Consider the following 26101-nt stretch of genomic DNA (forward strand, 5'->3'; position numbering starts at 1 on the left):
CAGTCCACGTTCCCTTTACTCTAGATGACCTGCATGTGCACACAAGCTAGATAGATTTCTTGCCTAAAGAGCATCTTCCACTTCCTCTAGGTTCTGCCCTCTTTCTCTATTGCCTTACAGTGTACAGCAAAAGTCACTGAAAGAATTGAGAATCCCTGCTGCTTAAACTTCCTTTTATCCCATTTTCTCTTGAACCCACTTCCATCATGCTATTTTCTCTAATGTTCCTCTTTGTCAAGATCACCGACAACATCCACTCTGTCAAATCAAATAGTCAAGTCTCAATTTCCATATTTCTCTGCCTTTTGCCAGCGCCACACACAGTTGATCATGGCTTCCTTCTGCAACACTTGTGTTCCTTGGCCTCTGAAAGGCCCTGTTCTCAATTCTCCTCCTGACTCCCTGGGTGCTTTTTCCCAATCTCCTTCTCTGACTCTTCCTCTTTTCCTAGCTGGCTAACATGGGAAGGCCCTGGGCTCAGTGCTTGGCCCCTCTTCTGTGTTTGCTCCTACAGTCCTGGTTAATTCATCCACACACACAGCTTTCAGTGGCTTCCAGATGTTGAAGACTCACAAGTTTAGGCCCTAACCTGTCTTGTAAACATTAGACTTACTTATCCAATGACTGAATCACCACCTCCTGTTAGATTTCTAACAGGCAGCTCAAACTTCACATGTGCTAAGCAGAAGCTCTGATCTCTTCAACACCACCTTGTTTTTTTTTTGCCTTGTTGCAACTTATTCTCTGTCCATGACTAGAGAAATTATTTACAGGTGTAAGAAATCACGCCATGCTTCTGCTTAAACACTGCTCATGTTATTCAAAATAAAATCCCAAATCCTTCTCATGCCCACAAGGCCTTCTACTACAGCTTCTCTTCCTCCCTGCCTTTACCCTCCCACTTTCCTTTCCCAGAGGCTCCAATGCCTTATGGGCCTTCTTTGCTCTTGCTGAATCCACAAAGCACAGCCCCACCTCCAGGCCTTGGCAACTACTGTTTCCTCTCCCCAGAATTCTTTCCCCAGATATTAAGGTGGCTCTCTCCTCCCTTCCTGAAGGCCTCTGCTCAAGTGTCACCTGATGGACAACTCTTCCGAAACAGTTTACCTGCCCTAACGCTATTCTCCTTAGGCAGCTGTTCATCCTTCCAGCCACTCTGCCGGATGCATTCTATATGTACTTATCATCTGTGCCTCCAATAGAATGTAAGTTCCCTGATGGCAGAGGCTTGATTTTTGCTCACTGCAGAATCCCCTATGTCTAGAACAGTGCCTGGAACATATCAGAGGCTCGTTAAACTTTTTTTTTTTTTTTCCACAACCTGGCATGTGGAGCATCTCTGGTTCACACAGCAAAATGCACATGATCATTGATAATCTCCAAGGGTCTGTTTAGCCACTCTCTTGAGGGATGTGTCACAGGGAAATACTTATCAATGTGCTTCATGTTCATTAGGGGACAGCATTTCTCTGACAGGAGAACTCAAACACACTTGGTTCACTATCCCATCCTCTGGTCTCAACTGATTGAAACAGTGCAAAGCCAGGAAGAGATATCACAGCAAAAGAAACTTGTGGCTGGGGTCAGGGTTGAGAGATGGAAGAGTGGAGAGAACAGGGCTTCTTCTAGGTTTGGGATTATTTCTACCCAGATCTGTTTAGGGATGTATTACTGTCCCCAGTTAACAGATAAAAAGATTGAAGTTAATCAGAATGAAGGTCTGCCAGCTAGGCTGTACCAATGTCAGGATCTGAACCCAGGCCTGTCTTCTCTAAAGCCTCCGACTCCACCTGCCTGCTCCCACCTCAGACGCCCTACAGACTTGACTGGCCTCAGAAACAGCATTGTTTCTCCAAGCCGTAAGTCTCACTTGTCAATGAGGAGGCCAGAGACAGGCTGTGCAGCCTCTGATGGGTACCTGCCTGGGGACCCTTGGCTGCCACCTTCTTCTGGAGGTTTGGGCCTAAAGGAGAGGGGCTGCCCACAACCAGAGCTTGGCTGCATGGGTGATGGAACCCTCACTGACTCCAGTAAGGGGACCTTCTTTCCTTTCACTCTTTGGGAAAATAACCCACCTGCAGAGAAGCTGAATCTTGCACATTCTGGTACATCTGCATATCCTCCCTAACTTACAGGGCATAACACGGAAAATGGATTCATTCAAATTTCACCATAGTGGACAGAACAACCTACAAATTAACACATTAGGGTTGCATACATTCCAGAGCAGCCTTGATAGCTTAAAATTTATTGAGTTATCTGGACTTTTGCTGGACTTCAGTTTCCTCAACAGTAAAATGGGAACAGCACCATTGTCAAGATTGTATCAAATAATGCATGCTAAAGTGTTTTATACAAGTGTATTTGTGTTGTTGCTCTAAGTCAATAGTTCAAAATTACCCCTCTGGGCTGTTACCTTATTTGTAAAGATGACGATAAAGTGATATTCCAGTTCAAAAATGCTTTCATCCTTTAAAAAATTTAAATATAACTTAACCGAATTCTGATGGAAAGGATATCCTGTCATTGAGCCCATTTAAAGTGGTATATTTCTCTAGCCTCAAATAAATATCCCTTCCCTATCCTCTGTGCCTCGCACTTTCACATCCTCCAATGCTGAGAATTTCACCTCCTTTGTTAATTTCTTCTTCAAACACTTATGTAAGGAATCTGTTGTTGCACTCTTCCTGAGGACTTTGTTTCTTCTAGCATGGCATTTTAAAAATGGAAATTTTATTAGGTTTGGCTGTACACATAGTTTTCTTTAGTGGCAAAATGCTCCTGAGGACAGTGAATGACCCTCTTGTCTTCTATATCTCCATAGAACCCAATGGTACTTTGAAAGTAAGAGATGCTCAATGGCTGGTAATGAAACGTTGACAAACATCATTAAAATCTCATTTCCATATGTCAGTAGGAGAAACTGCGTTTTCTACTTTGCCTTCAATTAGGGAACCAGGGGATGCAATTTAATAGCACAATTAAGAAATATATCTCAAGAGAAGTGTGCTTTCTTAGTAACCTTTATCAATATAAAAGCTGAATCAAGGGAAGTAATTAGATGAACAAGTGTAGGGAAACATATACTTTAGGAAAAACACTAAATGAGAAACTAGAAAGGAGAGACTCCAAGCAAATCCTGTAATTCTTAGAATGTTTGAAGGGAGAACATTTAAGAAGTGGTAGGCATGGGAAATAAAATAAATTGCAGAAGCTGAAAACAATATTCATGACAGAGAAAGTGTATTCCTTACATTGGGAGAGATTTTACCATGGTCAGCATGCTTTTTAAAAAATACATGAAATAGCTGAACTGAAACGAATAACAGGCCTGCCTATTCATTAGACAAGTAGGTTTGGAACTTTGAGCAAAGAGAAGAAATGATAAAGAGGCATGTGCTCTTGGGAGACTACAGTTATATGAAAACATGAAATGCATATTAACCCAAAAGGCTTTTTTTGTGCATATCAGGTTTTTGTGCAAATATTAACCAAAATGTTTCCAAAACAGTTGTTGTTAACAAAGTAAGTGCTTCCTGAGCATGTCTGTTCTCTGGTTCTTATTGTTTTTGCAAGGTAATTGCTTCCTGAGCATGTCTGTTCTCTGGTTCTTATTCTTGTTGAATACAACCTTTTAATTCTTAATTTTAGTTTCTGAATAATTGATATCCCACTTTTCTAAAAGAAGGGTTTAAGATAACCCACCAAATATATACATAATAACTATACAGTGAACTTTTTAAAAAATGAATGAGTACATTAGAAGAAAAAAGTGGATCAGAAGGGGAAAATGGAGCCAGTGAGGAAATGGACCACACGGGTCTTCTTGCAGTCCATGCAGGGCAAAGGCAGGAACAGATCTATGGCTCATGGTGTACATGAGATGTGACAAACAACTTCTCCACAATAATGGAGGTGTGCCCCGTTCACCCAGGTACAAACCTGCACATCCTGCACATGTAACCCGGAACTTAAAATAAAAAATGTAGGTGTTCCCATTATAGAGATGGGATGGAAACACCTCACAGAACTGCTCACTGAGGAATGCTACGGAATGCCAGGAGCACACCCTCATGGTAAAAAAAAAAAAAAAAGCAAGTGTCACAAGATTTTTTCTTCTAAGGCTGATTACTGCTGACTCTGTAACTCTGGAGTTCACTACTGCAGAGTGCAGAACCCTGGAATCAGGCATCTTGTTTAAGGGTAAAACTGAAAATATCTGGAGGCATGGAGCCATGACATATTGTTATGCCAGCTGATAATAAGTTTCTCCTTTGAGTTTTAAGTGGCAGTGAGGTAAGAGGGTATGCGAAGGTGTTATTGCTTGGTTGAGTGGGGGGAAACTCATAGGCTTTACTAAGTTAGCTGTGCTGAGAATAGAAATAGACATTTTCCTATGAAAATTACAGGCCCAATCAGGGAAGATTCCCACGTAGAAGGCCACAGTCCTGAGGGAAGGCCAATGATATTCCTCAAAAATCACCTGGGATCCACACAGATCTATGAAGTTATGGGTCATCAAACCTTCAAAGTTATGTGTGATAGTGTGACCATGATAATTTCATATTGGTAGTTTGTTTTTTTTTTTTTTTTTTTTTTTGAGACAGAGACTTACTCTCTCACCCAAGCTGGAGTGCAGTGGCACGATCTCAGTTCACTGCAACCTCTGCCTCCTGGGTTCAAGCAATTCCCCGCCTCAGACTCCCGAGTAGCTGGGATTACAGGTGCCTGCCACCACACCTGGCTAATTTTTCTATTTTTAGTAGAGACAGGGTTTCATCATCTTGGCCAGGCTGGTCTTGGACTCCTGACTTCGTGATCCACCCTCTTCGGCCTCCCAAAGTGCTGGGATTACAGGCATGAGACACCCCGCTTGGCCAAAATTTTTTTTTTAGATTTTGGCATAAAAGGAAAAAAAAGACCTCAGCAAAACCTTGAATAAATTACATTATATTAGTTTAGATTCTCAGTGACTATTACCTTAGCAGAATAAAAGATTTAATGTAAAGGAATTGTAATAATTTTGTTTTCAGTCATAGAAATCTCCCACAAAAAACTTTTGTAAAATAAACCAAAGGCAAGTAAACTTGTTGACTAGCCTTATAGGGATAACCAGTAGTCCGAGACCAATAAACATTAACTGAATTAATCTTAGAGAATTGCTTTGACTTCTCTACCTGTATTCCATAGCCATTATTCCCTGTTCACGCAGGCACTAATCGAGGTCTCTAGGTAAATTAATTCATTAGTCAAGGTCTAGTAACTCAATTAAGACAGCTTCATCACTCCTAAAATATGACCATTATCCACTTTCCAGTAATCTCTGGATAACCTGGTAGAAACCTCTAATTATTCTTCTTACACATTTCAACCACTGGTTTAAGCTCCCCACAGTCATTCTACATGAAAGAAACTGGTGAGCCACACTTTTGGGACTTTAGTGTCTGAAACAACCACCATCCACAATGTACAACAGTAATGAACTTCAAGAGGGAAGAACACATCAGCTTCCTGAGGCCAGGGGCCTTGCCTTTCTTGTCACCCCCATATTCCCAGCACCAAGCACAGTGCCTGGCATGCAGCAAGCACTGATAAATATTTATTGAATGCCCGAATGGAAGAAATGGACATTTGAGGGCCTAATATGTATCAGTCACTTTGCTAGCCACTTACATCATTTCATTCTCATAGTCATCCCATACACAAGAGTGGTATTATGCTCATTCCACAGAGGAATAATACACCAAGGAGCTAAGTGGCCTTCCCAAGTGAGTGGCAGAGCCAGAATTCAAACCCAGGTTAGCCCAACTCCAAATCCCTAGCCACCACTCCAGTTTTTCCTAATTGTATTCAAAGGGAGGGTGCTGGTCAAGAGACATTCATAGACATTCTCAGATGGGGTGTTGGGGGAAGCACAGGTGGAAAGTGGTACCCAACCCCAGCCAGGTATGACTGGGAAACATTGGACATTACACTCAATTCTCAATGAGTACTGTCATATCAAAAATCAGAAAAGACTTAAAGTAGAGAAACTCCAATAACTTTAAATCTGATAACTTGTATCCCTAACTGCTCCCACCTGGGAACTCATTACAGGATAAAAGGATATTCATCTCCATCTTTGGGAGACAGTTGTGCTACCGAGGGAAGTATGGGAAAGGCCACACTACACCCTTCTGTCTCCCAAGGCTGACACTCTAGTGTCCCATTCAGAGATGTCACCAATGGCAGGCTGTGCTGCTTAGGAAAAATTTAATCTTTCTGGATTCCTTATTTATATTCAATAAGGTGAAGCTCTTCTGCAAAAGAATCTATACAGTCGATGCTAAACAAAAATTAAAAGCTTCCCTATTGCCCAGCTGCTTCATGCTAAGGTTACGCAAGTGGATTTGTAGATATAAGAGAGTAGTCTATTTACAAATATGCTACGTTCTAAATATGTTTAAATCAATTGTTTGAAATTCAGAAGCTATTTTCTCACAGAAACGATGTCAGACATGATTTCCAAACCAATTCATGCTTACCTAATCAATCAATAATCCAGGTGAAAGACTGCACAAATATAATGCAAAATAGCAGAGAATTATACACTTAAATATCAGCAGTCACATAAAAGTGAAAGAGTTAAAACGTATCTTAAATAATGATAATGAAGAAATGAAATTTAAATTAATCAAGAGGTCCCTGAAGTTTCTGAAGGAGTCAGATAAGTTTTAAAAGTGTTAGAAGGTGATGGTATTGGATTCAGATCCCCACCTTCACTTTAAAATGAATAGCTTCCCTTTTCCTTGATAGAATCGTCACCATTCCTACACCTAGTGTTCATCAACCATGAGCTGCCATTTGAGTTATTTAAAATTTTTTTTAAAAGATAAAGAAAAAAAGGAGGGCAAGATGCAAAGCGGTCCCTGGAAGGAAGGGGAGGGAAATGGTAAAGAGATGTGGCAAGTTGTTCCCTAAGCAGGTCCATGACAGGTGACTATTTAAGTAGGATACAGGGCAAGCACGGAGTGAACCGATTCAGGAAGTGGAAAATGAGGGAGAATGGGAGCAATCAGCTGTTGGATTATCCAAGATATCCACAAACTGCTTTTATAATTCAGTGAATACTTATGACATAATAACCCAAAATATACTACATACCTCTTCCCTGTAATTTCAGACCTACATTATTTTATCAGCAAGTAGAGCTCGAACATTTAACACATAGTTAACTGAATGCCTCATAATATATGCTTTTGCTGAGTGCTGATTAAAGAAGATGTTTACTACGCAGCTATTACCTTTAGGACTCTCTGTTTACATTTTCATTTTTCTGCTCCTTTGAAACTTCAGACACAGTGGTTTCAAGCAGCAGCATGCTTTACTGATTAAAAACTCAAGTTTGAAGTCAAGCTTCCAGAGGTTTAATTTCAGTGTTGTCACTGACCTTTCCTTAGTTTTCCCATCTGTAAAATGAGGACAATGACGATGCAACTCTATCTCATGGAGCTGGGTGGGAATTATCTAAGTTAATGAATGAACAGTGCTTAGAACAATACCTGGCACTAGTAAATGTTCAAAAAATATTAGCCACTGTTAAATCTGTATATATAACTCACAACAAAAATACTTACTGAAATTTTCTCTGTATATTGTCTAGTGAAAAAGTAAGGTGCAGAACAGCATGTATAGTACTCTATTATTTGTGAAGGACCAAAAAGCTAAACATACTTGAATGTGGAAAAAAAGAGAGGTGGGGGACAGTTGTTAAGTATATGTTTATATAAGCGAAGAATATGAAACCAAGGTGCCGAGTATAGAACATGGAGGGAGGTTTATTCTTGTCTGTAAACACATCTATGCCTTTATAATTTTGTCCCATGTTCATGTGTTATTATTCAGTAAAACAATTTATCAAACAATACTTACTATCAACATAGAAATAACATTGGTAGCCCCATTAATCCATCAATTCTACCTTTATTTAAAACTTAATCCAAAAGCCACTTACCAAACGATGAAATCGCAATTAAATTAGGTGAAGGGATGGCAAACACTCATAACTTTGTCCTCTTTACAACCATCTCCAATTAAAAAACTGAACCAGTAAATGCCGATGTCCTCCAACTTAAATACGAGAAATTATTACACTGATTTGTGTTGGTCCCATAGGACACTTAATATGTAACAGTTTTTCAAATAATGAATCAATTAGTTACAAAAGAAGATAATAAATGTTTGGGAGGGTTAATAAACTAATTTAATTAGCTCAATAATATATGCATTATTTTGATTAATATAAAAATCTTGTTATGTATAAATATAAGAAAGAATTACATATTAAAATCCAGTGTACTAAAATTGACTCTATAAGGCATCCTGACATATGGCTAAGTAATTGAAAAAATTAGGGAAACCAGTAACAAGGCATAAAAGGGGTAAGTGCTTAGAAGACTGAATTTTTCTTTTCTTGGAAATACAGTCCAAAATTCACAGGTAACAAAACTCATTTTCATAATGTTTCTCACAGTATAAAACAAAGAGTGAACTTTATTTCCATGAATTTTATAATCTTATTATACCACTATATATCCTCTGGGAAAAAAGAAAGAAAGAAAGAAAACAAATGCCATCAAGACAAACAAACCCAACAACCCAAAACAAACATCTGTTTTGTTTTCTCACATCTTAATAGCCTAGCTATTTTAGATACAAATATTTGTTTTGCCGACAAATGTTTCCAAAACATTAGTTAAAATTGTTTTGCTGAAATAGTTTATTTTTGAGCCGAACAAATTGCAAACTTTTCCAAAGTCCACAAGGCATCTGTGAAAATGAGCAAGTATGGCCTGCAGATTTTCCAAACCGTTCACTTAGCAAAATGGAGGCATCAAGATGCTTGCTATTGCAAACCTCAGGATCATTTCCACAATGAACAGACATAAGCATGTTAGCGAGTACAGACGAGACCCAAATATCCTGCATGACAGGGAAGATAGCCGGGAGTTTAGTTTTTTAACCTGTCACACTGAGTTCCTCTGAGGGCTCAGAGTTCTGCAACTTTGAACAAGAACATTCCCCTTTTTCAGGCACTTTGCTCTACTTTCTTGTGCCTTGGCAGGGATCAAAGAAGCAGAGGGAACAAATGGTTTCCCATGCATATTGAATTCCCTCTTATACTGATTTTTCCTCTGTCACTTGAAATTCAATATCGGCAAGATTCCCGTCCAACACCTTAACCAGTAAATTGTCTGCATGCGATCAGCGCACGTGAAGGTAGATTTCAACATCAAGTTGATGTAAGAAATTCAAATGAAAAAATCCTTTGAAAAACAAACTTTTCTACGGCATTCATACTAAATCTCATTCCTAAAAACTAATTATCTTTTATTTCACATTAATCTAAAATGTTTCGTTCACCATTCACTTTTATCTTTGTCCCTCACTGCTTTATATTTGTATTATTTTAAAAATACAATATTATAGCTAAATAGTGCTTTTTTGAGAATTTAGCCTCAACATTCTTGATTAACTTAATGATACCTAACACTTATTGAGCATTTAAGAGTGATGTGTCTCATTCCCCTTATCTGTAAAATGGAACAAATAGTACCTATCTCATGGTATATTGTAAGATTACATGTGGTAATGAATGTAGAGCTCTAAGCACAACAATTGTGTTCGATTGTATTTTATTATGTATTGTGATGATAGCTATCATAATTATTATGAGATATTCTAAGAGATTTGGGATAAAAAATATGTTGTCAGGCCAAATTATTTAAATACAGCACAGTAATTGGATTATAGATGATTGTTTAAATTTTGATTATACACATGAATCATATGATGAAAAATATCATATGATAAAAATGGTTTGTGATCTTTTGAGAAAAGTCAATTACAATTTTCTTCGTAATAATACTCAAAAAATTATTTCTATCACTCTTTTGAAAGAATATATTTAGTTAGATTAGTAGTAATATGACTTAAGCTTTTACGATCAGTACAAGATGATAACTTACTCTACACCTCAGTGGCTAGGGGATGATAAAATGCTAGTTTAGATATTAGCACAAAAGGAAAACACCTTCAAATTTATTTTTCCCTTCCTCTATTTTGATCATAGAAAAAAAATCATTGGCTTTGTAAAAGATGGGTTTTTAAAAATAAAAATGAGTGAAATCTGTAATTTATTATTTAAAGTAATCATGGATTTCATTGTGACACTGTCTTACAGTCTTTGATGGAACAAGGAAAACTAGTTGGTTCTGATCAAAATTTTATTTTATAGAGAGTGAAATTTGAATTTACCATGGAATACCCTTCTACTCATAAATTACACATATCTTCTAATAAGAGAAAGCCATTTAATCTGTAAGATGTTAATATCTGGGTAACTGTAACTAATGATATTTACTGTAAACTATGAAATTTCTAAGATTTTTCTCTCCAATAAAATGTTTATAAATATATACATCATTAAAAGGGAGGATTCCAGCGGTAATAAAAACAAAAATAAGTATTAAAATATTGTGAAGTAAATGAAAATGAAAAAGCAGAACCCATTGAATTCTGTGAAATGCCACAAAAACAGTGCTCAGGAGAAAATTAACAGCACTGAACACATATATTAGAAAAGAAAGATCTAAAAATCAATCGTCTAAGCTCCACTCTTAGGAAACTATAAAAAGAAAAGCAAGTTAACTCAAAAGCAATCAGAAAAAAATAATGAAATAATGAAAATCAGAGAAGTTAATAAAATTAAAAACAGGAAAACAACACAGAAAATCAATGAAACTGGCTGTTTGAGAATATCAGTAAAATTGATAAACCTCTAGGCAGGCTAACCAAGATAAGAGAATACACAAATTACTAATATCAGAAATGAAAGACAGCCATCATTAGCAATCCCATGAACATTAAAAGGATAATAAAGAAATGTTATGAACAATTCTATATCCACAAATCAGACAAAGTTAGATGAAATGGACCAATTCCTTGAAAGACAGTCTACCCAAACTTACAGAAGGAAAAATAGATAATATGAATAGGTCTGTACCTATTAAAGAAATTGAGCCAACAATTAATCTTTCAAAACAGAAAGCACTAGACCAGGATGGGTTACCTGGTAAATTTCATCAAATACTTAAGAAAAAAAATGATTACAATTCTCTACAATCTGTTCCAGAAAACAGAAGCAGAGGGAACATTTTATAATTCCATCAATGAGGCCAGCATTACCCTAATACTGAAATGAGATAAAGGCATTACAAGATATGAAAACCAGAAACTAGAATAATATTTCTCATGAACATAAATGCAAAGATCCTCAAAAAAATATTAGCAAACTGAATCCAACAATGTATAAAAAGAATTACATGTCATGACCAAGTAGGATTAATCCAAGATATATAAGGCTGGTTCAACATTTGAAAATTAATGTAATCCATCACATCAATGAGCTAATGAAGAAAAACCATATGATCAAATCATCAGATGCATAAAAAGCATTTGACAAAGTCCAATACCCATTCATAATAAAAAACTCAGTAATCTAGGAAAGAGGAGAGAGCTTCCTAAAGCTGACAAAGAACATCAAAAAACAACTTACAGCTAACATTATACTTCATGGCGAGAAACTAGATGTTTCCTTTCTAAGATAAGGAACAAAGCAAAGATGTCCCCTCTACCACTCCTGTTCGACATTGTACAAGTCCTTACTAATGCAATAAGAAAATAAAAGGTATACAAATTGGGAAGGAAGAAATATAACTGTCTTTTTTCACAAAAAACATGATTGTCTATGTAGAAAATATTTTAAAAAATCAACAAATACCCACCCCCAAAACCAAACAACTCTTGAAACCAATGAGGAAGGTTGCAGGATATAACATAATAGATAAAAGTCAAATGCCTTCCTATATACCAGCAATGAGCAGTTGGAATTTGAAATTAAAAACACACCATTATTTCCATCAACACTAGAGAGGGAAAGAGAGAGAGAGAAAGAGGTGTAACTCTAAAAATTATATATAAGCTTTATGTGAGAAAAACTATAAAAGAAATCAAAGAAGATATAAATAAATGGAGAGATATTCCATGCATATGGATAGATTCAATATTGTCAAGACATCAGTTTGTCCCAATTTGATCTATAAATTCAACGTGATTCCAGCCAAAATCCCAGAAATTTGCTTTGTGGATACTGACAAATTGATTCTAAAGATTATATGGAGAGACAAAAGACTCAGAATAGCCAACACAATGCTGAAGGAGAAGAAAAAAGTTGGAAGACAGACACTGTCTGACTTTAGGACTTACTGTAAAGCTGTAGTAATCAAGACAGAGTGGTATTGGTGAAAAAATAGACAAATGGATCAATGGAACAGAAGAGAGAGCCCTGAAATAGCCCCACTTAAATACAGTCAAGTGGTCTTTGACAAAGCAGCAAAGGCAACATAATGGAAAAAAGATAGTTTTTCAAAAATTAATCTGGAAACACTGCACATCCATATGCAAAAAAATGAATCTAGACCCTGACCTTACATCTTTCACAAAAATTAATTCAAAATGTGTCAGAGACCTAGATGTAAAATGCAAAATTTTGAAACTTCTAGATAGTAACACAGGAGAAAATCTAGATGGCCTTGGTTTTGGCAATAAGTTTTTAGATACAGGAGTAAAGGCATGATCCATGAGGGAAAAACTGATAAACTGGAGTATTAAAATTAAAAACTTCTCTGCAAAAGATACTGCTAAGAGAAAAGAAAATCCATAGACTGGGAGAAAATATTGCAAAACACCTATCTGATAAAAGATGTGTATCAAAATAAACAAAGAACTCCTAAAACCCAACAATAAGAAAACAAACAACCTGTTTAAGAAGTGGGCAAAATATCTCTACAGACACCTCACCAAAGAAGACATACAGATGGCAAATAAGCATATGAAAAGGTGCTTCACATCATATGTCATTAGGAAACAAAACAACAAAATAGCACTACTTCTCAATTAGAATGTCCAAAATCTAAAACACTGACAACACCAAATTCTGGCAAGAATATGGAGCAACAGGAACTCTTATTCATTGCTGATGAGAATACAAAATGGTATAGCCACTTTGGAAGATGATTTGGAAGTTTCTTCTAAAGCTAAACGTAGTGCTGCCATATGATCCAGCAATCATACTCCTAGGTATTTACTCACAGGAGTTGAAAATTTATATCTATTAAAAAAACTGCACAGAAATGTTTATAGAAACTTCATTCATAACTGCCAGAAACTCAAAGCAACCAAGATGTCCTTCAATTGGGGGTGAGGGGTGATTGGCATGGCTAGTTGAAGAGTAGGCATGAGTTTAAAGACATGGCTAGTTGAAAAGTAGGCATGAGTTTAAGAGTAGGCATGAGTTTAAGGCATGGCTAGTTGAAGAGTAGGCATGAGTAGGCAATAAATTAAAATCTCATTGACTAGAAAATATCTATATTTCTCAAGGTAGATTCTAGCATATCTGCAGATTATGTGAATTTTTTAATTAAGATAGTGAAGAAAGAGCTAACAAATTCATTTTTAAAAGAATGAATGCAAAGGCACTGTTTTTAGTTTTTAAAATAGAGTAAAATTTTGGAAGCTTTCGGATTCAAGTTATATTATTTTTAACGCATTAAAATATCCATCCAAAGGGTAATAAAGCTTTGAATATTTCATTATGAACACTTTAAAATAATTTTTGAACTCAAAATTCATGAGGAATTACATGTTTACAAGTAATACTGCACACCATCACAGACTTAAAAAGTAACTTTAAAAAGGCACAAAAAACCCACAAATGAGTCCTTACATGTTTGCCCTGAAAAACCCTTACAAAATTATCTTTATATGTCCATTGTGTCATAACAATTCTAAGAACAATGCAGGAACAGAAATCATGAAGCATGAGAGAAATATCACATATACCTAGATTTGTCCCTACTGCATAATATAATGAAATTGAAAGGCAGAAACCAGGTCATACATAAGATAAGAAAATGACTAGAGTCTAACTCTCCAGTATTATAAAATACTAACTTTAAACCCAATAGACTAAAAGTAAAAGAAAAGACCCGAAATTATTCCAACAAAAAGAGACGTTCATTATTTTAACAATGTAAAAAATTCTACCTCAAAACAGAAATTGTTTTTAATAAGTCATTTCTAATTATTTAGTTTAATAAATTCTTCTGTTTTATGTACTTTACCATCAAAACTTCCTTTTCATCAAGAATAGTAAGTCTATTATTTTATATACGACTACTAAGAAAGACAAGTTAATGCCAAAAAACTTAGCCTGAATCTGCGGTCTTTTCACAAATTAAAGAATGAAAACAAAATACCCCAAAGACTAGATCTTCCTTGAATTTTTAAAGAAAACCATTTCTTTTTCAATGTGGAAACTCAGTGAACTTTCCACTTCTAATTATGCAACACAAGAAAGGCTGATCCAGACATACTCGCTTTAGTTGGAAGAGGTATGTATAAGAAATCTGAAAAGTATTATTTTTTCCTCAGTTCAACTCATTCCTATTCTTTTCCCATAAGATAATGAAATTAAAATAAGTACCTAAAACACTAAGCACTTTTACTTTTACAATACAAGCTAAAATACATCATTCACTCTTAAAACCATGGACCGATTTTGAAATTAGAATTTTTCATTGTTTTCCATGTGGCCTGGCTTTATAGTCCACCATCCCCACTCTTTCACATAGCATCCGTTTTAGGAAAAATACTCACTTAGAACAATGTCTGGTTTCAGAGACAAACACTTATATCTGACCAAATGGCCTTTTCAAAAAAGCTCTAATCAACCTTAATTTAAGAAACGCAATTAAGTCCTCAACAGTTTATTTATAATGTAGTATTCACAGCCAAAATTTCAGAAATTAAATAATATTATTCGCTGTCTCCTCTTCTCTTTCTATGACTCTCTAGATCCTAAAAGAGGTTTGCTACATCTCATTCACATAACGATCCTCATTTCAAAACTCCTTTTAGTTTTCAGGAAGCTTGCATGACACAGGCGGTTCAAATGAAAAGGCAAGATCTCCCTAAAGTTGGGACAAGCCATTACCTTTTCTCATGATGCCTATATAAAGTTTATGTAAGTAGAGAAAGTTCTATAAAAACTCCTACAATAAATTCAATGCATTCTATAATAAAATTTGTCTTCAGTGTCATTATATAGATGTGAAATCTAATTAAAGGAAGAGAGAGATATGTATACTCAGTTCTATGAAAACTGTATGTACACATGTAAACTGAATGAGGAATCAGCTTAGTTTTTGGAAAATAAAGATACATGGAATACAATTATCAAAGACAAAAATATTTAAAGTTAAAATGTGCAGCAGAAATAATGAGCATTAGAAGTTAATTGAAAGACAAGAATGATGAAACTTTAGAATAAAGCAATGTCTGCATACCTATTTTTAAAAGGAAAAAAACGTGGAACATGAAAAATTTTGAAGACTTTTGGGGGAGAAATCACCCATTAATATTTAAAATATAATTCTATAGTCAAAAATTAAATTAGCATTTATTATACAGAACTTTTTTTCATGATTTAGGATAACCTAGAATGCATACTATGATTATAATATCAGAGAGGTAATTTTTTCAATGTTAAGACCATTTTAACCTGACTTGTAGCAATAGAGTGGGCTTTAGCTCTGGAAACAGGCAAGAGGAAGAAAACTTTGACTCTTTGAGGATAATAGCTTATTTTGAAATCCATGAAAGGTATGATTAACTCTTTTAAAAGTTAAGGCAAGGAGGTGAGAAGTATGTGAAAGTACAGGAAACGTTAAGTAAAGACCAATTCAGGAAATTAGGCAGACACCATTAAGAGTTCTAGAAAGAAAGAATCAATGAGGGGAAGAGATATCAAAGACATCATGTAGGAAGATTTCTACATGGAGAGGCTGGCATTTGAAAGAGACCAGCAAGGGTTGTGCAGAAGCATAACAAATGCCCAGACTCATGACACATTGTCATGAAATTCACAGCAGGCCACATGTGGGAAAGCAGAGGCTCACTTTTGATTGTTTTTTAAACTATCAGCAAGATATTACTTTGATGAAAAACATTAAATATTGAATAATGATAAATGCTAATTCTAGGCATTGCCATTTTATGCTCTATATGTGGTGCCAATGAATTATAGTTATAGCTAAGTATTTATAATTATGCAACTCAAAAACTACACAGATCTTAAAAATTGAGTATATTTACAAATAAAATCTCTATTTCATGTGCTTTTGATGTTTATATACTTTATTTTAAAATTTCAAGCAAATAAAAAAATAAATAAAAATGAATGCCACAGTCATGCTGCTTGACTTATATTTAGTCCTTGCCAAAAGCTGCAAAAATTGTGCAACCACTGCATGAATATATGACTGTAGAAAAATGCATTGAAACCATTGAAAATATCACCTGCAGGACTAATAATATTCACATAATTACCTGCTGTGGGATCTGTAACTGCTTGGCTGGTGATGCCAGATGGTGGTTCTTGAAGCTGGTAAGTGGCATTGGTGGATGGTGTCGTTGGGCTGGTGTTGCTGCTGGTCATATAATGTGCTGGATACGGTGAGCTGTTATAATACTGTGCGTACTGACCCTGGCCAAAACTGGGATAAGATGGATAGTCCTACCAAATCAAACCACACAAGAATTGTCTGTCAAAATACTGCTGCTTATCTCTTACATATCAAAGTGTAACTGTAAGTATGTTTGGGTTTCTGAGCCTTTTCTGAATTCACACGGGGGCATACAAGTACACATTAACTAAAGAGCTCAGACTTGCAAACAAATTTTATGTAAGATTATATACATTCTTCATATTTTCGCTCTTCTATGATGCAATACTAGGTAAAATTAAACCAATCTGAAAACCAAACAACTCACCACAAAAGACTGCTAAAGTGAATTTTAAAAGAAAACTACTAAAAGCCTTAGGAAAGCTCTCACTTATAATATAAACAGATCTTTCTTTACATAAGAAAATCATGTTGCATTTAAAGATATTTTTCAGAAGTTAAACTGGCTTTTTAAATTACCTGCTGTGAACTATTAAATCCAGAGGAATTTGTGAGTGAATTATTTCCTGTATATAATCCTGATGATGTTGTAAAACTGCTACCTAAAACAAAATGAAAAGAAATACGGTTATACCAGGCTTGTGGAATAATGTGGGTACAGGGAAATAGCATTTAGAAAAGGCAGAATTGGTATTTGGTTTATCTTCGACACTAGAATCTGTTGTCATGTCTAAAATGTAGTTTTCTTAACATAGTTGATGATTTTATTTTTACTACAAAATTAAAAAACAAAGAGGTTTAAATTTCCAAGGATGTTAGTAACTTTTATAGACTAATGACAAAATTATACATTTGTGTAAAAATATTAGACAATGAACTTTTCAATTTGCAAAACACACCAAGATTTTTCATGTCTTTATATTAAATTCACATAATGTAAAATGATGGGGTCAGATTAGATGATCTTTAAGGTTCTTGCTAGCTCAAAAACTATGATACTACTTCCAAGAACTTAAAATGCTTTCAGACTTGTATTATATGGTCATTAAAATGGCGTATGGAAAAAGCCATTTCATTTCACAGAAGAATGAATGGCAGCACCTGATAAATTTGACACAACAAAGATGAAAGAGGAATATGATTAATGTTTTATCTATTACATATGCTGTCAAGATGATGTTCTATCTGTTGAATGTCCACATTGTTAAACAATGAACAGTAGGCGCTGTGTAAGATACAACACCTGAGCAAAGCTGAGTTCCCTCTTTCACATGATTTACTATTTTGTTATTAAGCTATGCAAAACAATAATATGCTACCATTGATAATCATATTGGCAAAAATTTTTTTAAGAAGGTAAGATCAGGGATTGGGAAATATATAAAAAACGGCATTCATACACTGCAAAATGGGAATTTACATAGGCACAATCTTTCTGTTTGGCTATTTGGCTTATGATTGAGAAATTTTGTATGCCATTTAACCCAGCAATTTTATTTCAGGCATTTACTCTAAGAAAAAAAATTATAGATTTATACAAAGAGATAGCAAAGATATTCTTCAGTGTTGCTTCTAATAAGAAAACCTAGGGAAGCAGCCCCAACTCCATAACAGGTACTATTCAGAAAGTGGAATACTATGAAGCTGTTTAAACGGTATTACAATGATGTTTAATGGCATGAGAAAAATTTTCATATTATTTTGTGAAAGCAAAAACTAAAATAACAAAAAGTATTTTTGATGATCTCATTTAAAATATTTTTAAAGCATGACAAATTTTCAAAGGGCACAAAATTCTAAGAAATGCTATCTCTGAAGGATTTGATACATGGTCACATAGCATTCATTAAGCCAGTTTACATTTTTAAGTTTTCTACTCGGAACCTATGTTGCTTCTATAATTAGAAATAAAAGCCATTTTTTAAAAAGTTACAGTTTTACGGCAAATGAGCAGTATAGGCCATAAATGTGTTGGCAGTTCAAGGAGGAATCTCTTCAATGTGAACTCACTATTCAGATGGCTCCAGGTATAAAATGTGGTAATATATGCCAATTATTTACTTGCTACTGAACATTTAAGTATTGGCTTAAGAGTCAGAAAACAGAGTTTCCAATTCATCATTTATGAGCTATTTGGACTTTGGACAAGTCTCCCAGCCACTCTAAAACATAATTTCCCTATCTGCAAAAACTCTACTTTGCAGTGCTCCTAACAGATCAGATGAGGTAATGTTTTGGAAAGCATAATGGACACTCTACAATATCACATAAACATTAGGCACATTATGGTTTATGGCAGCAAGCACTTCTAAAATTCTCTATTTATGTATCTTTTCCCTCTTTTACTTTCCCGAATTAGATAAATATGACTTAATCTCTTTACATATCTAAAATTCTATTCCTATTTACTTATCAAGCATCTATGAACTTTAAAAGCTTGAGCCAAGAATTATTTTTATTAAGAAGGGAATCTATATCCTAAAATAGTGTTAAATTTAGTTATCACAGAGACTCTATTTGAGGTTTCTTCATTTGTATATTTCAGGAATATCAATTGTTTGAAGTTCCCAGAACACCTATCTCAGATAGGCAGAGAGCTCTCACAGTGCTAGTAGCCACCACAATTAGCCATCAATAGACAGGCTTCACATATTAATGTTCATTTGCATGTGGTAATTACATGCAAAGGAAACATATATTCAATGCCAGGCTCATGGTGACAATTACATGGGGCTAAAAGGATGACTAAGACATAGCCTCAGACCTCACGGGGCTTATCAGACTACCAGTTTTTGTTTTTTTTAAAACATTGTCCCTTACAGGCATATGACTCATTCTTTACGTGCATATCAGTGAACAATTTATTATTGATATTATATATAAAGCAAACTTATACATGATGAACATTTAAAAATGCCTTGTAAAAGAAATTTTAAATTACTTTTGGATAAAGATGTGGATATCAATGCTTTTTTAAAAGAAACTTCAACTATTATATGCATTTTAGAGGAAAAATTACCTTGGGTTATGATCCGTTACTTTCATTTAAACTATACATTTTTAGGTTATGACTTGCTGTTTTCATTTAAATGACAGAGTTTTAAGCAATAAATACTGACCTCAATAATCCCTATCCACCAAGAAAATGACTAAGATATAGAAAATAGATTTTTAAAATGGATGTTTTCATTCCATAAGTTATCCCCTGAAATGAAGTAGGAAAGACCATGGAAGCGATATTGGCACACACAGGCCACGAGGGTCTGACCAAGTAAATCACAGTTCAGTACTCCAAATGGCACCCAAGTGACTTTCCAGACTAAATGCTACTTCCAAGACTGTACATTAGCTGGAATTCAACATAAGTTATACTCATTTGCTGGCTGACTGCAGGCTGAGATTCCATTCCATTTAGTATGCCGAAACAGGAGTTTAATGGCACCCCAGTGGCTTTGGAGACTTAATGCAACTTCCAAAAGGATCTTACTTTAGGGAGAGGTATACATACTAGAGAATCAGGCTCAGGCAATATTAATTTTTCACCACCAGAATCAAGTTCGCAGGGCCACTCCACCTGCCTTCACATAGGACTTAGGCAAACAGAGCTGCTAAACTCGGACCAGGCCACAGCAGGGGACTTCTGCAACAGCCTCCTCTACTGGTTTCTTTACCCATCTTTGGGTACTGTCCAGCCCATTCTCTGCAAAGTCAGTAGACTCTCTAACGTGCATGACTGATCTTGTCACTCCCCTGCTTAAAAAAAGTAACCTTTAATGGCTCCCTGTTGCCCTCAGGATAATATTCAAACTGCTTACTAGGGTTTATGTATTAGGCCTTAGCTGGTCTAAACCCAGTTTATCTTTTGAACTTCTTTGGTCTTTTCCCAGCAACTGTGACTCCAATGCACCCGGGCATACATTCCAGCCTAACCCTAGTAAACCAACATGCAGCAGGCTTTCTAATGTTACTCCTTACAGCTCCTACTTCCTCCTGTCAAATCCAGGTTAACTTTGATTGCACTTCACAATTCAGCAGAATTTGAAATCTGCTTTCTCAGAAAAGCCTCCCTGAATCCCCATTCTCTCCTCTTTCCCTCTAAACCTGGGTTGCTGAATCAATCCATCTATCATCTGTCCATCTATCTCCATGATATATGTGTGTGTTTATCAATCTCTGTGATGTACGTACATTTGATACACACACACACACACACATCCATGACTTACTAATCAGTATTTTAAGCCAAGTACTAATTGACCTGTAAACTAACAAATACTAATTATATGTAAACTAGTCCTTCCCCTACAAAACAACTAAAAAAACTTCGACATTCCTATAAAAAATTGGATATTTACACCTAAACCATACAAATATCCCCAGAGTGCAAAACACAATAACAATGCTAGAGGTGTACATACTAGAGAAGCAGGCTCAAGCAATATTAATTTTTCACCACCAGAATCAAGTTCGCAGGGCCGCTCCACCTGCCTTCACATAGGACTTAGGGTCTGACCAAGTAAATCACAATTCAGTACTCCAAATGGCACCCAAGTGACTTTCCAGACTAAATGCTACTTCCAAGACTGGAACATACAAATATCCCCAGAGTGCAAAATATAATAACAATAAAACAAAATCCCCATTGAGTACTCTCTCTATGTTAGGAAGTAGGCTCGCCCATACATGCTTCACCTATACTCCACAACAACTTGATACTACAGGGTGTATGATCATTCCCATTTTGCAGATAAGGAAACGGAGGGTCAGGTTACAGTAACACAGCTCCAAGGAATGAAGGTGAAACACAAACACAGATCTGTCTGGTTTTAAGGTCTATACAATGCTGTCTTGCCTCCTCTTGCTCGATTCTATATTGTATAATGGGAAGTTCTGATATACACTAAAGTTTTCCCAGGCATTATTTTATAAAACAATTATATTAAAATAATTTATATTTATATCTTGTAAATAATCTCAGGGATTATTTAATAATTATATTAAAAAGTGTTAGAAGCAAAATAGAAGTGACAAGAACAAATAATAATACTTAAACATTTTTGAGTGCTTACATTGAGCCAGGCCCAAATAAAGCATTTTGCCTATTAGAACTCACCAATTCCTCACAACCACCCCAGGAGGTGGATGCTGTTACATCCCGTTTATAGATGAAGAAACTGCCGGAGGTAATAAGCAACTGTGGCAGAGGTGGGATTCAGTCCCAGGCACCTGGCTCCAGAACTGAGGCTCTTAATCTCTATAGTAAATTGCATCTCAGAATGGCAAGGTTTTTGTCTGTGAGTTATTTCCCTTTTTTATGACCATTTCCAAAATATGCCTGACAAATTGCCTCACAGTCATTAGGAAGTGCTTGTTCTTCCTAGGCAAATACCTGGGCTTCCCTTTCAGACACAGAAATCAGTCTCACTGAGGCAGAAGGACTAGGGTGTGATCTGAAAATCCACGTTTACCAAATACCTATAAGTGTCTGATTTTTAGTACCAATTCAGTAGGTGTTATAGCAATTGCTTCAAAAATATGTAACTAGTATAACCTTTCTTCTTACACTAAGAAAGTAATCATTCTCTTCAAGCATTCAGAGCTGAAGCTTCTCAGAGCCTACCTGTGTGGGGTATTTCTGGTTCTTGAGCTGAGCTAAAGATCATCTGGAGTAAGGGGCTCCCCTTTGATAGCTAATTCAATGGAGACTTCAGTGCCAACACTACCAGATGGATTTCACCGAAGTTTAGAATGCCACAAAGCAAAGGCAAAACAACAATGCTCATGCTCCCCAGAAAGCTTCAGTGTGTGGGCTGCTAGACTCACTTGCAGGCTTAGCAAGAGAGGCACATTTGTGTAGAAGGCTGTCACATACCAGGCTTGAACCTGGATGCTAGAGAGAGACAGGATAAGACATGACCAGGATAAAACAGACGTCCTTCCCTTAACATCAATCCACTGAGAGTTTCTGTTGGATTTGCAAGGGTCTTCACTTACAACTTTTGGTCACGGAATTATTTGTAATGTTTGGAATTCTTTAATCAAAATAATATAGAAGTATTTTCTTTTCTAGAAACAAATGACTTTACATCAAAAGACACCTCCAAATAAATAAAATAGAGCCGCTACATCCTATAATGCAAGGTTTTACATCACATTATATCATGAAAATTCCTCAAAGTAGAAAGAATTCCCATTATAACCCATTATTTCTCAATCAATAAGTTTGGCAGAGATTGCTTCATGTGAAACTCAATAATTCTCAATAGAGTTTGGGGTGGGAGTGGGAATACCTTCTTACTCATTGGTTAAAAGGAAAAGCTTACCTAGTTATATAACTATTGGCCAGTATGGTGAAACCCTGTCTCTACTAAAAATACAAAAATTAGCCGGATGTGTAATCTCAGCTACTTGGGTGGCTGAGGCAGGAGAATCACTTGAACTTGGGAGGCTGAAGTTTCAGTGAGCCAAGATCATGCTATTGCGCTCCAGCCTGGGTGACAAGAGTGTAACTCTATCTCAAATAAATAAATAAATAAATAAATAATTGTTAACAATCATAGTCATGGTTATTATTATTATTTTTTTGACATGGAGGGGAGACACTCATTTCCACAACAGGAAAATGGAAAATTTTTCCCTTCACAACATCTCTTAAGATACAGCATTATTTGTCCTTCCACTGCTGTCTTTTAAAGCTGATTATTTTTATATTCTAAGTGGGAAGATACTATATCTCTAATCACACGCATACACACACACAAACACACACACACACAGCTTTTCAAGTTAGTTTCATTAACAGCATCTACTGGCATTCTTTATAGGTACAACTCTAGAGGTTGTTGTGATGCAAAAGAAGTGGGCATCATGAACCTATCCCTCGAAGAAAGTTCGAAAATCCCACACACTCATGAAGATGACACAAAGAACATCACCTTGCATCACCCACCCAGGTGTCACAGCTCTCACTGCATTACTCACTTGGGTGCCACAGCCCTGCTAAGGAGGTGCTCAGCAAAATGACATGAAGACACCTGGTTAGACAGGGAAGGAAAGCACATGCTTCCCCAAAAAGGGAAGAAGTGTACTCACTCCTGGCACAGGGTGAGAATAAACTATCCAAAGAAGATCAGAGAATAGAAAGTTTTTGGGAAGTTGGGTGAGGAGTGTGACTGATCGTGGGTGATGGAAGTTTCTTGATCATTTAAGAAAAACAGCTCAGGAAAAGAAATGGCATCCTTTAATGGCAAAATGCAAGAATCTGAATGTCCAACAAATCATCATTAGTATACTGGGACCAGTGAAATGTTACGATTCTGAATTGCCAGGGGTGGGGGAAAAGCTAGAGAACCCTTACAAATGCAAGGATACAAATGTTTATCTGGGCCTGGAGATGCCACTCGGGGTTTGGGATGGGGGTGCTCAGGAGAAGAATATTATAACCAGGCTGTTGCCTACAGCTCCCCATGCACAGCTCACCATGGTACTTTAGGATGTGATCACTGCTATATCGGAAACTCACCTTGCTCAGTCTTGCTCCTCTTAATGCTTCCCTCCCTCACTCCACATTTTCCATCCTTCAAGGCCTCACCCAAGTCTCATCTGTCCAATAAGCTTTTCCTTGACTGTTACTCTTTGTACTGAGTTTATCTTCTGGAAACCTGAGCTCCCTAATAATTGATACCAGGTAATTGACCTCTCCATTAGACCAGTACTAAGCAAGTCCCCCTTAGTCTTGTTTTCATTCTGACCTAAGTTCCTTAAGCTCGTTTTCTATATTTATCCTGTCTGCCTCACATAGAGATGGATAAACCGTGTCTGACTCATGCCTTTGAAGGGCTTCATCTAGGCTGGAGTGGGAGCCAGAACTGTACTGTTGCTTGAGAATTTCAATCCATGTGGTAAGTGACTAAAGGATTTAGTGAGAACACGATTGTCATAAAGTATTAGGTGTGGGGACAGGTGAGGACCTTTCCATAGATTTTTGTTGGTGGGGAGGGGGACAGTTTGGAAGAATGACTTTAAGGCCCACAAAAGATTTTAAGAGAGAAAAGAAGGTTTCTCAACTTTTTCATCAATTTAAGAAAGTGAGTAGGGAAAGAAAAGATAAATAATAATTGAGCTTATTTCTCAGACTTTATCTGGAGAACTTTGATATTTAACAGATTTTATCTGAACACTTTGCTGGTTTTTTTTTATTTTTTAGAGACGATGTCTCACTCTGTCACCCAGGCTAGAGTGCAGTGGCATGATCTTGGCTCACAGCAACCTCTGCCTCCCAGGTTCAAGCGACTCTCGTGCCTCAGCCTCTTGAGTAGCTGGGATTACAAGTGTGTCCGTCCCACCACACTCGGCTGACTGGCTTCTTTCAAACTACATGATGTATAAAGGATTATCTTAGGAATCAGATTATAATCACTTTAGATTTAAATTATGTAAAGAAAGTTAAATTCTGGACCTGTAAGCACCTTCTGAAAGGAGTTAAAATATCTTTGAATCTCCAGTAAATAGTCCAGCAGACTTTAAATCAAATAAAATTTTAAGTTGATTAAGTATCCATGGATTTTTACCTCATAAAATCTCACCTATTTGAGCGATGAATACCACTGGACCCCAGACATGGTACAAGGACTTCGCATCCACGTGCCATCGGAGCATGCCGATAGGATGTTAACCTTGTTAGTCCAGCTGTCAGGATCCTAACAGAACACTGACCCATGGTCCAGATTCTGCCCTCCTAAGAAGGCTACTCACTCTCATAGCTCAGACATTGGCATATCACAGGCATATTAATGAAAACAAGTCTTGCCTGTGTAAGAAAAACTTCAAATTCAGAATGCAATAACATCCTATGGCTTTAGAGTACATTTATAGTTCAATCTTTCCACATCCATTTTCTGAGGTTATTTCCAACATCATCATGTGAGATGGCTGAGGCAGGGTCCTCATCTTCATTCAAAAAGTAGAGGATGGATAAGGTGACCATTATCTCTGGTGCCAGGCTATGGTTTTCTAATCTGTCATGCCAAATCTACCTTTTCGATTTTCTGAATCGGTAATGTTGAAAGCAAATTGGTATTAAGTGGTATTAATTTTTGGCTACACAAAAATCATAGACACACTAAGGGCAGAAATAATCATACCTAAGACATTTAATAAATACATTTGGAATCAAATGATCCCATTTTTAAAGGACTTCTTCATTGTAACTCCGTTTTAGGCTAGTAAATTTAAAAGTAAATTACATAAAGTGTCCCAGGGACAGTGCGTCACAAAGATTTTGCTTTGCTTTCTTCTTATCAATGTTGGCTTCCTACAGAGAAAGAGTGGTGGCCTTGTCAACCATAACAAACAAGAAACAGTCTTGCTTGAAGATCCTATACGGGACATGCAGTTCTGTAAATGCTAAGCAATTTTAGTTTTAAAACAAACCCATCCCTCGAAACTTAATACATCTTCACTACCTCTTCGTAGTTAAGAGCACAGCCTATGTCGATTTAAACATTACTTAAAATATTAAATCAAAGTTCTGTGTA

General features: G+C 36.3%; 1 protein-coding gene across 4 annotated transcripts in view; it reads right to left on the reverse strand.

Moving 5' to 3' along the window:
• EYA1 (EYA transcriptional coactivator and phosphatase 1) overlaps positions 1-26101 on the reverse strand; it is a 341835-nt gene that overhangs the window by 82674 nt on the left and 233060 nt on the right. For all 4 annotated transcript variants that reach the window (XM_063606819.1, XM_055116656.1, XM_008956696.3 and 1 more), the window contains 2 exons: positions 17085-17167; positions 16489-16675 (listed from right to left, as the gene is read on the reverse strand). In XM_063606819.1, coding sequence (XP_063462889.1) covers positions 16489-16675; positions 17085-17167 — 270 coding nt within the window. The remainder of the gene's footprint in view (positions 1-16488; positions 16676-17084; positions 17168-26101) is intronic.

This window comes from Pan paniscus, chromosome 7 (genome assembly GCF_029289425.2).
Source record: "Pan paniscus chromosome 7, NHGRI_mPanPan1-v2.0_pri, whole genome shotgun sequence".
NCBI classification, from domain to species: domain Eukaryota; kingdom Metazoa; phylum Chordata; class Mammalia; order Primates; family Hominidae; genus Pan; species Pan paniscus.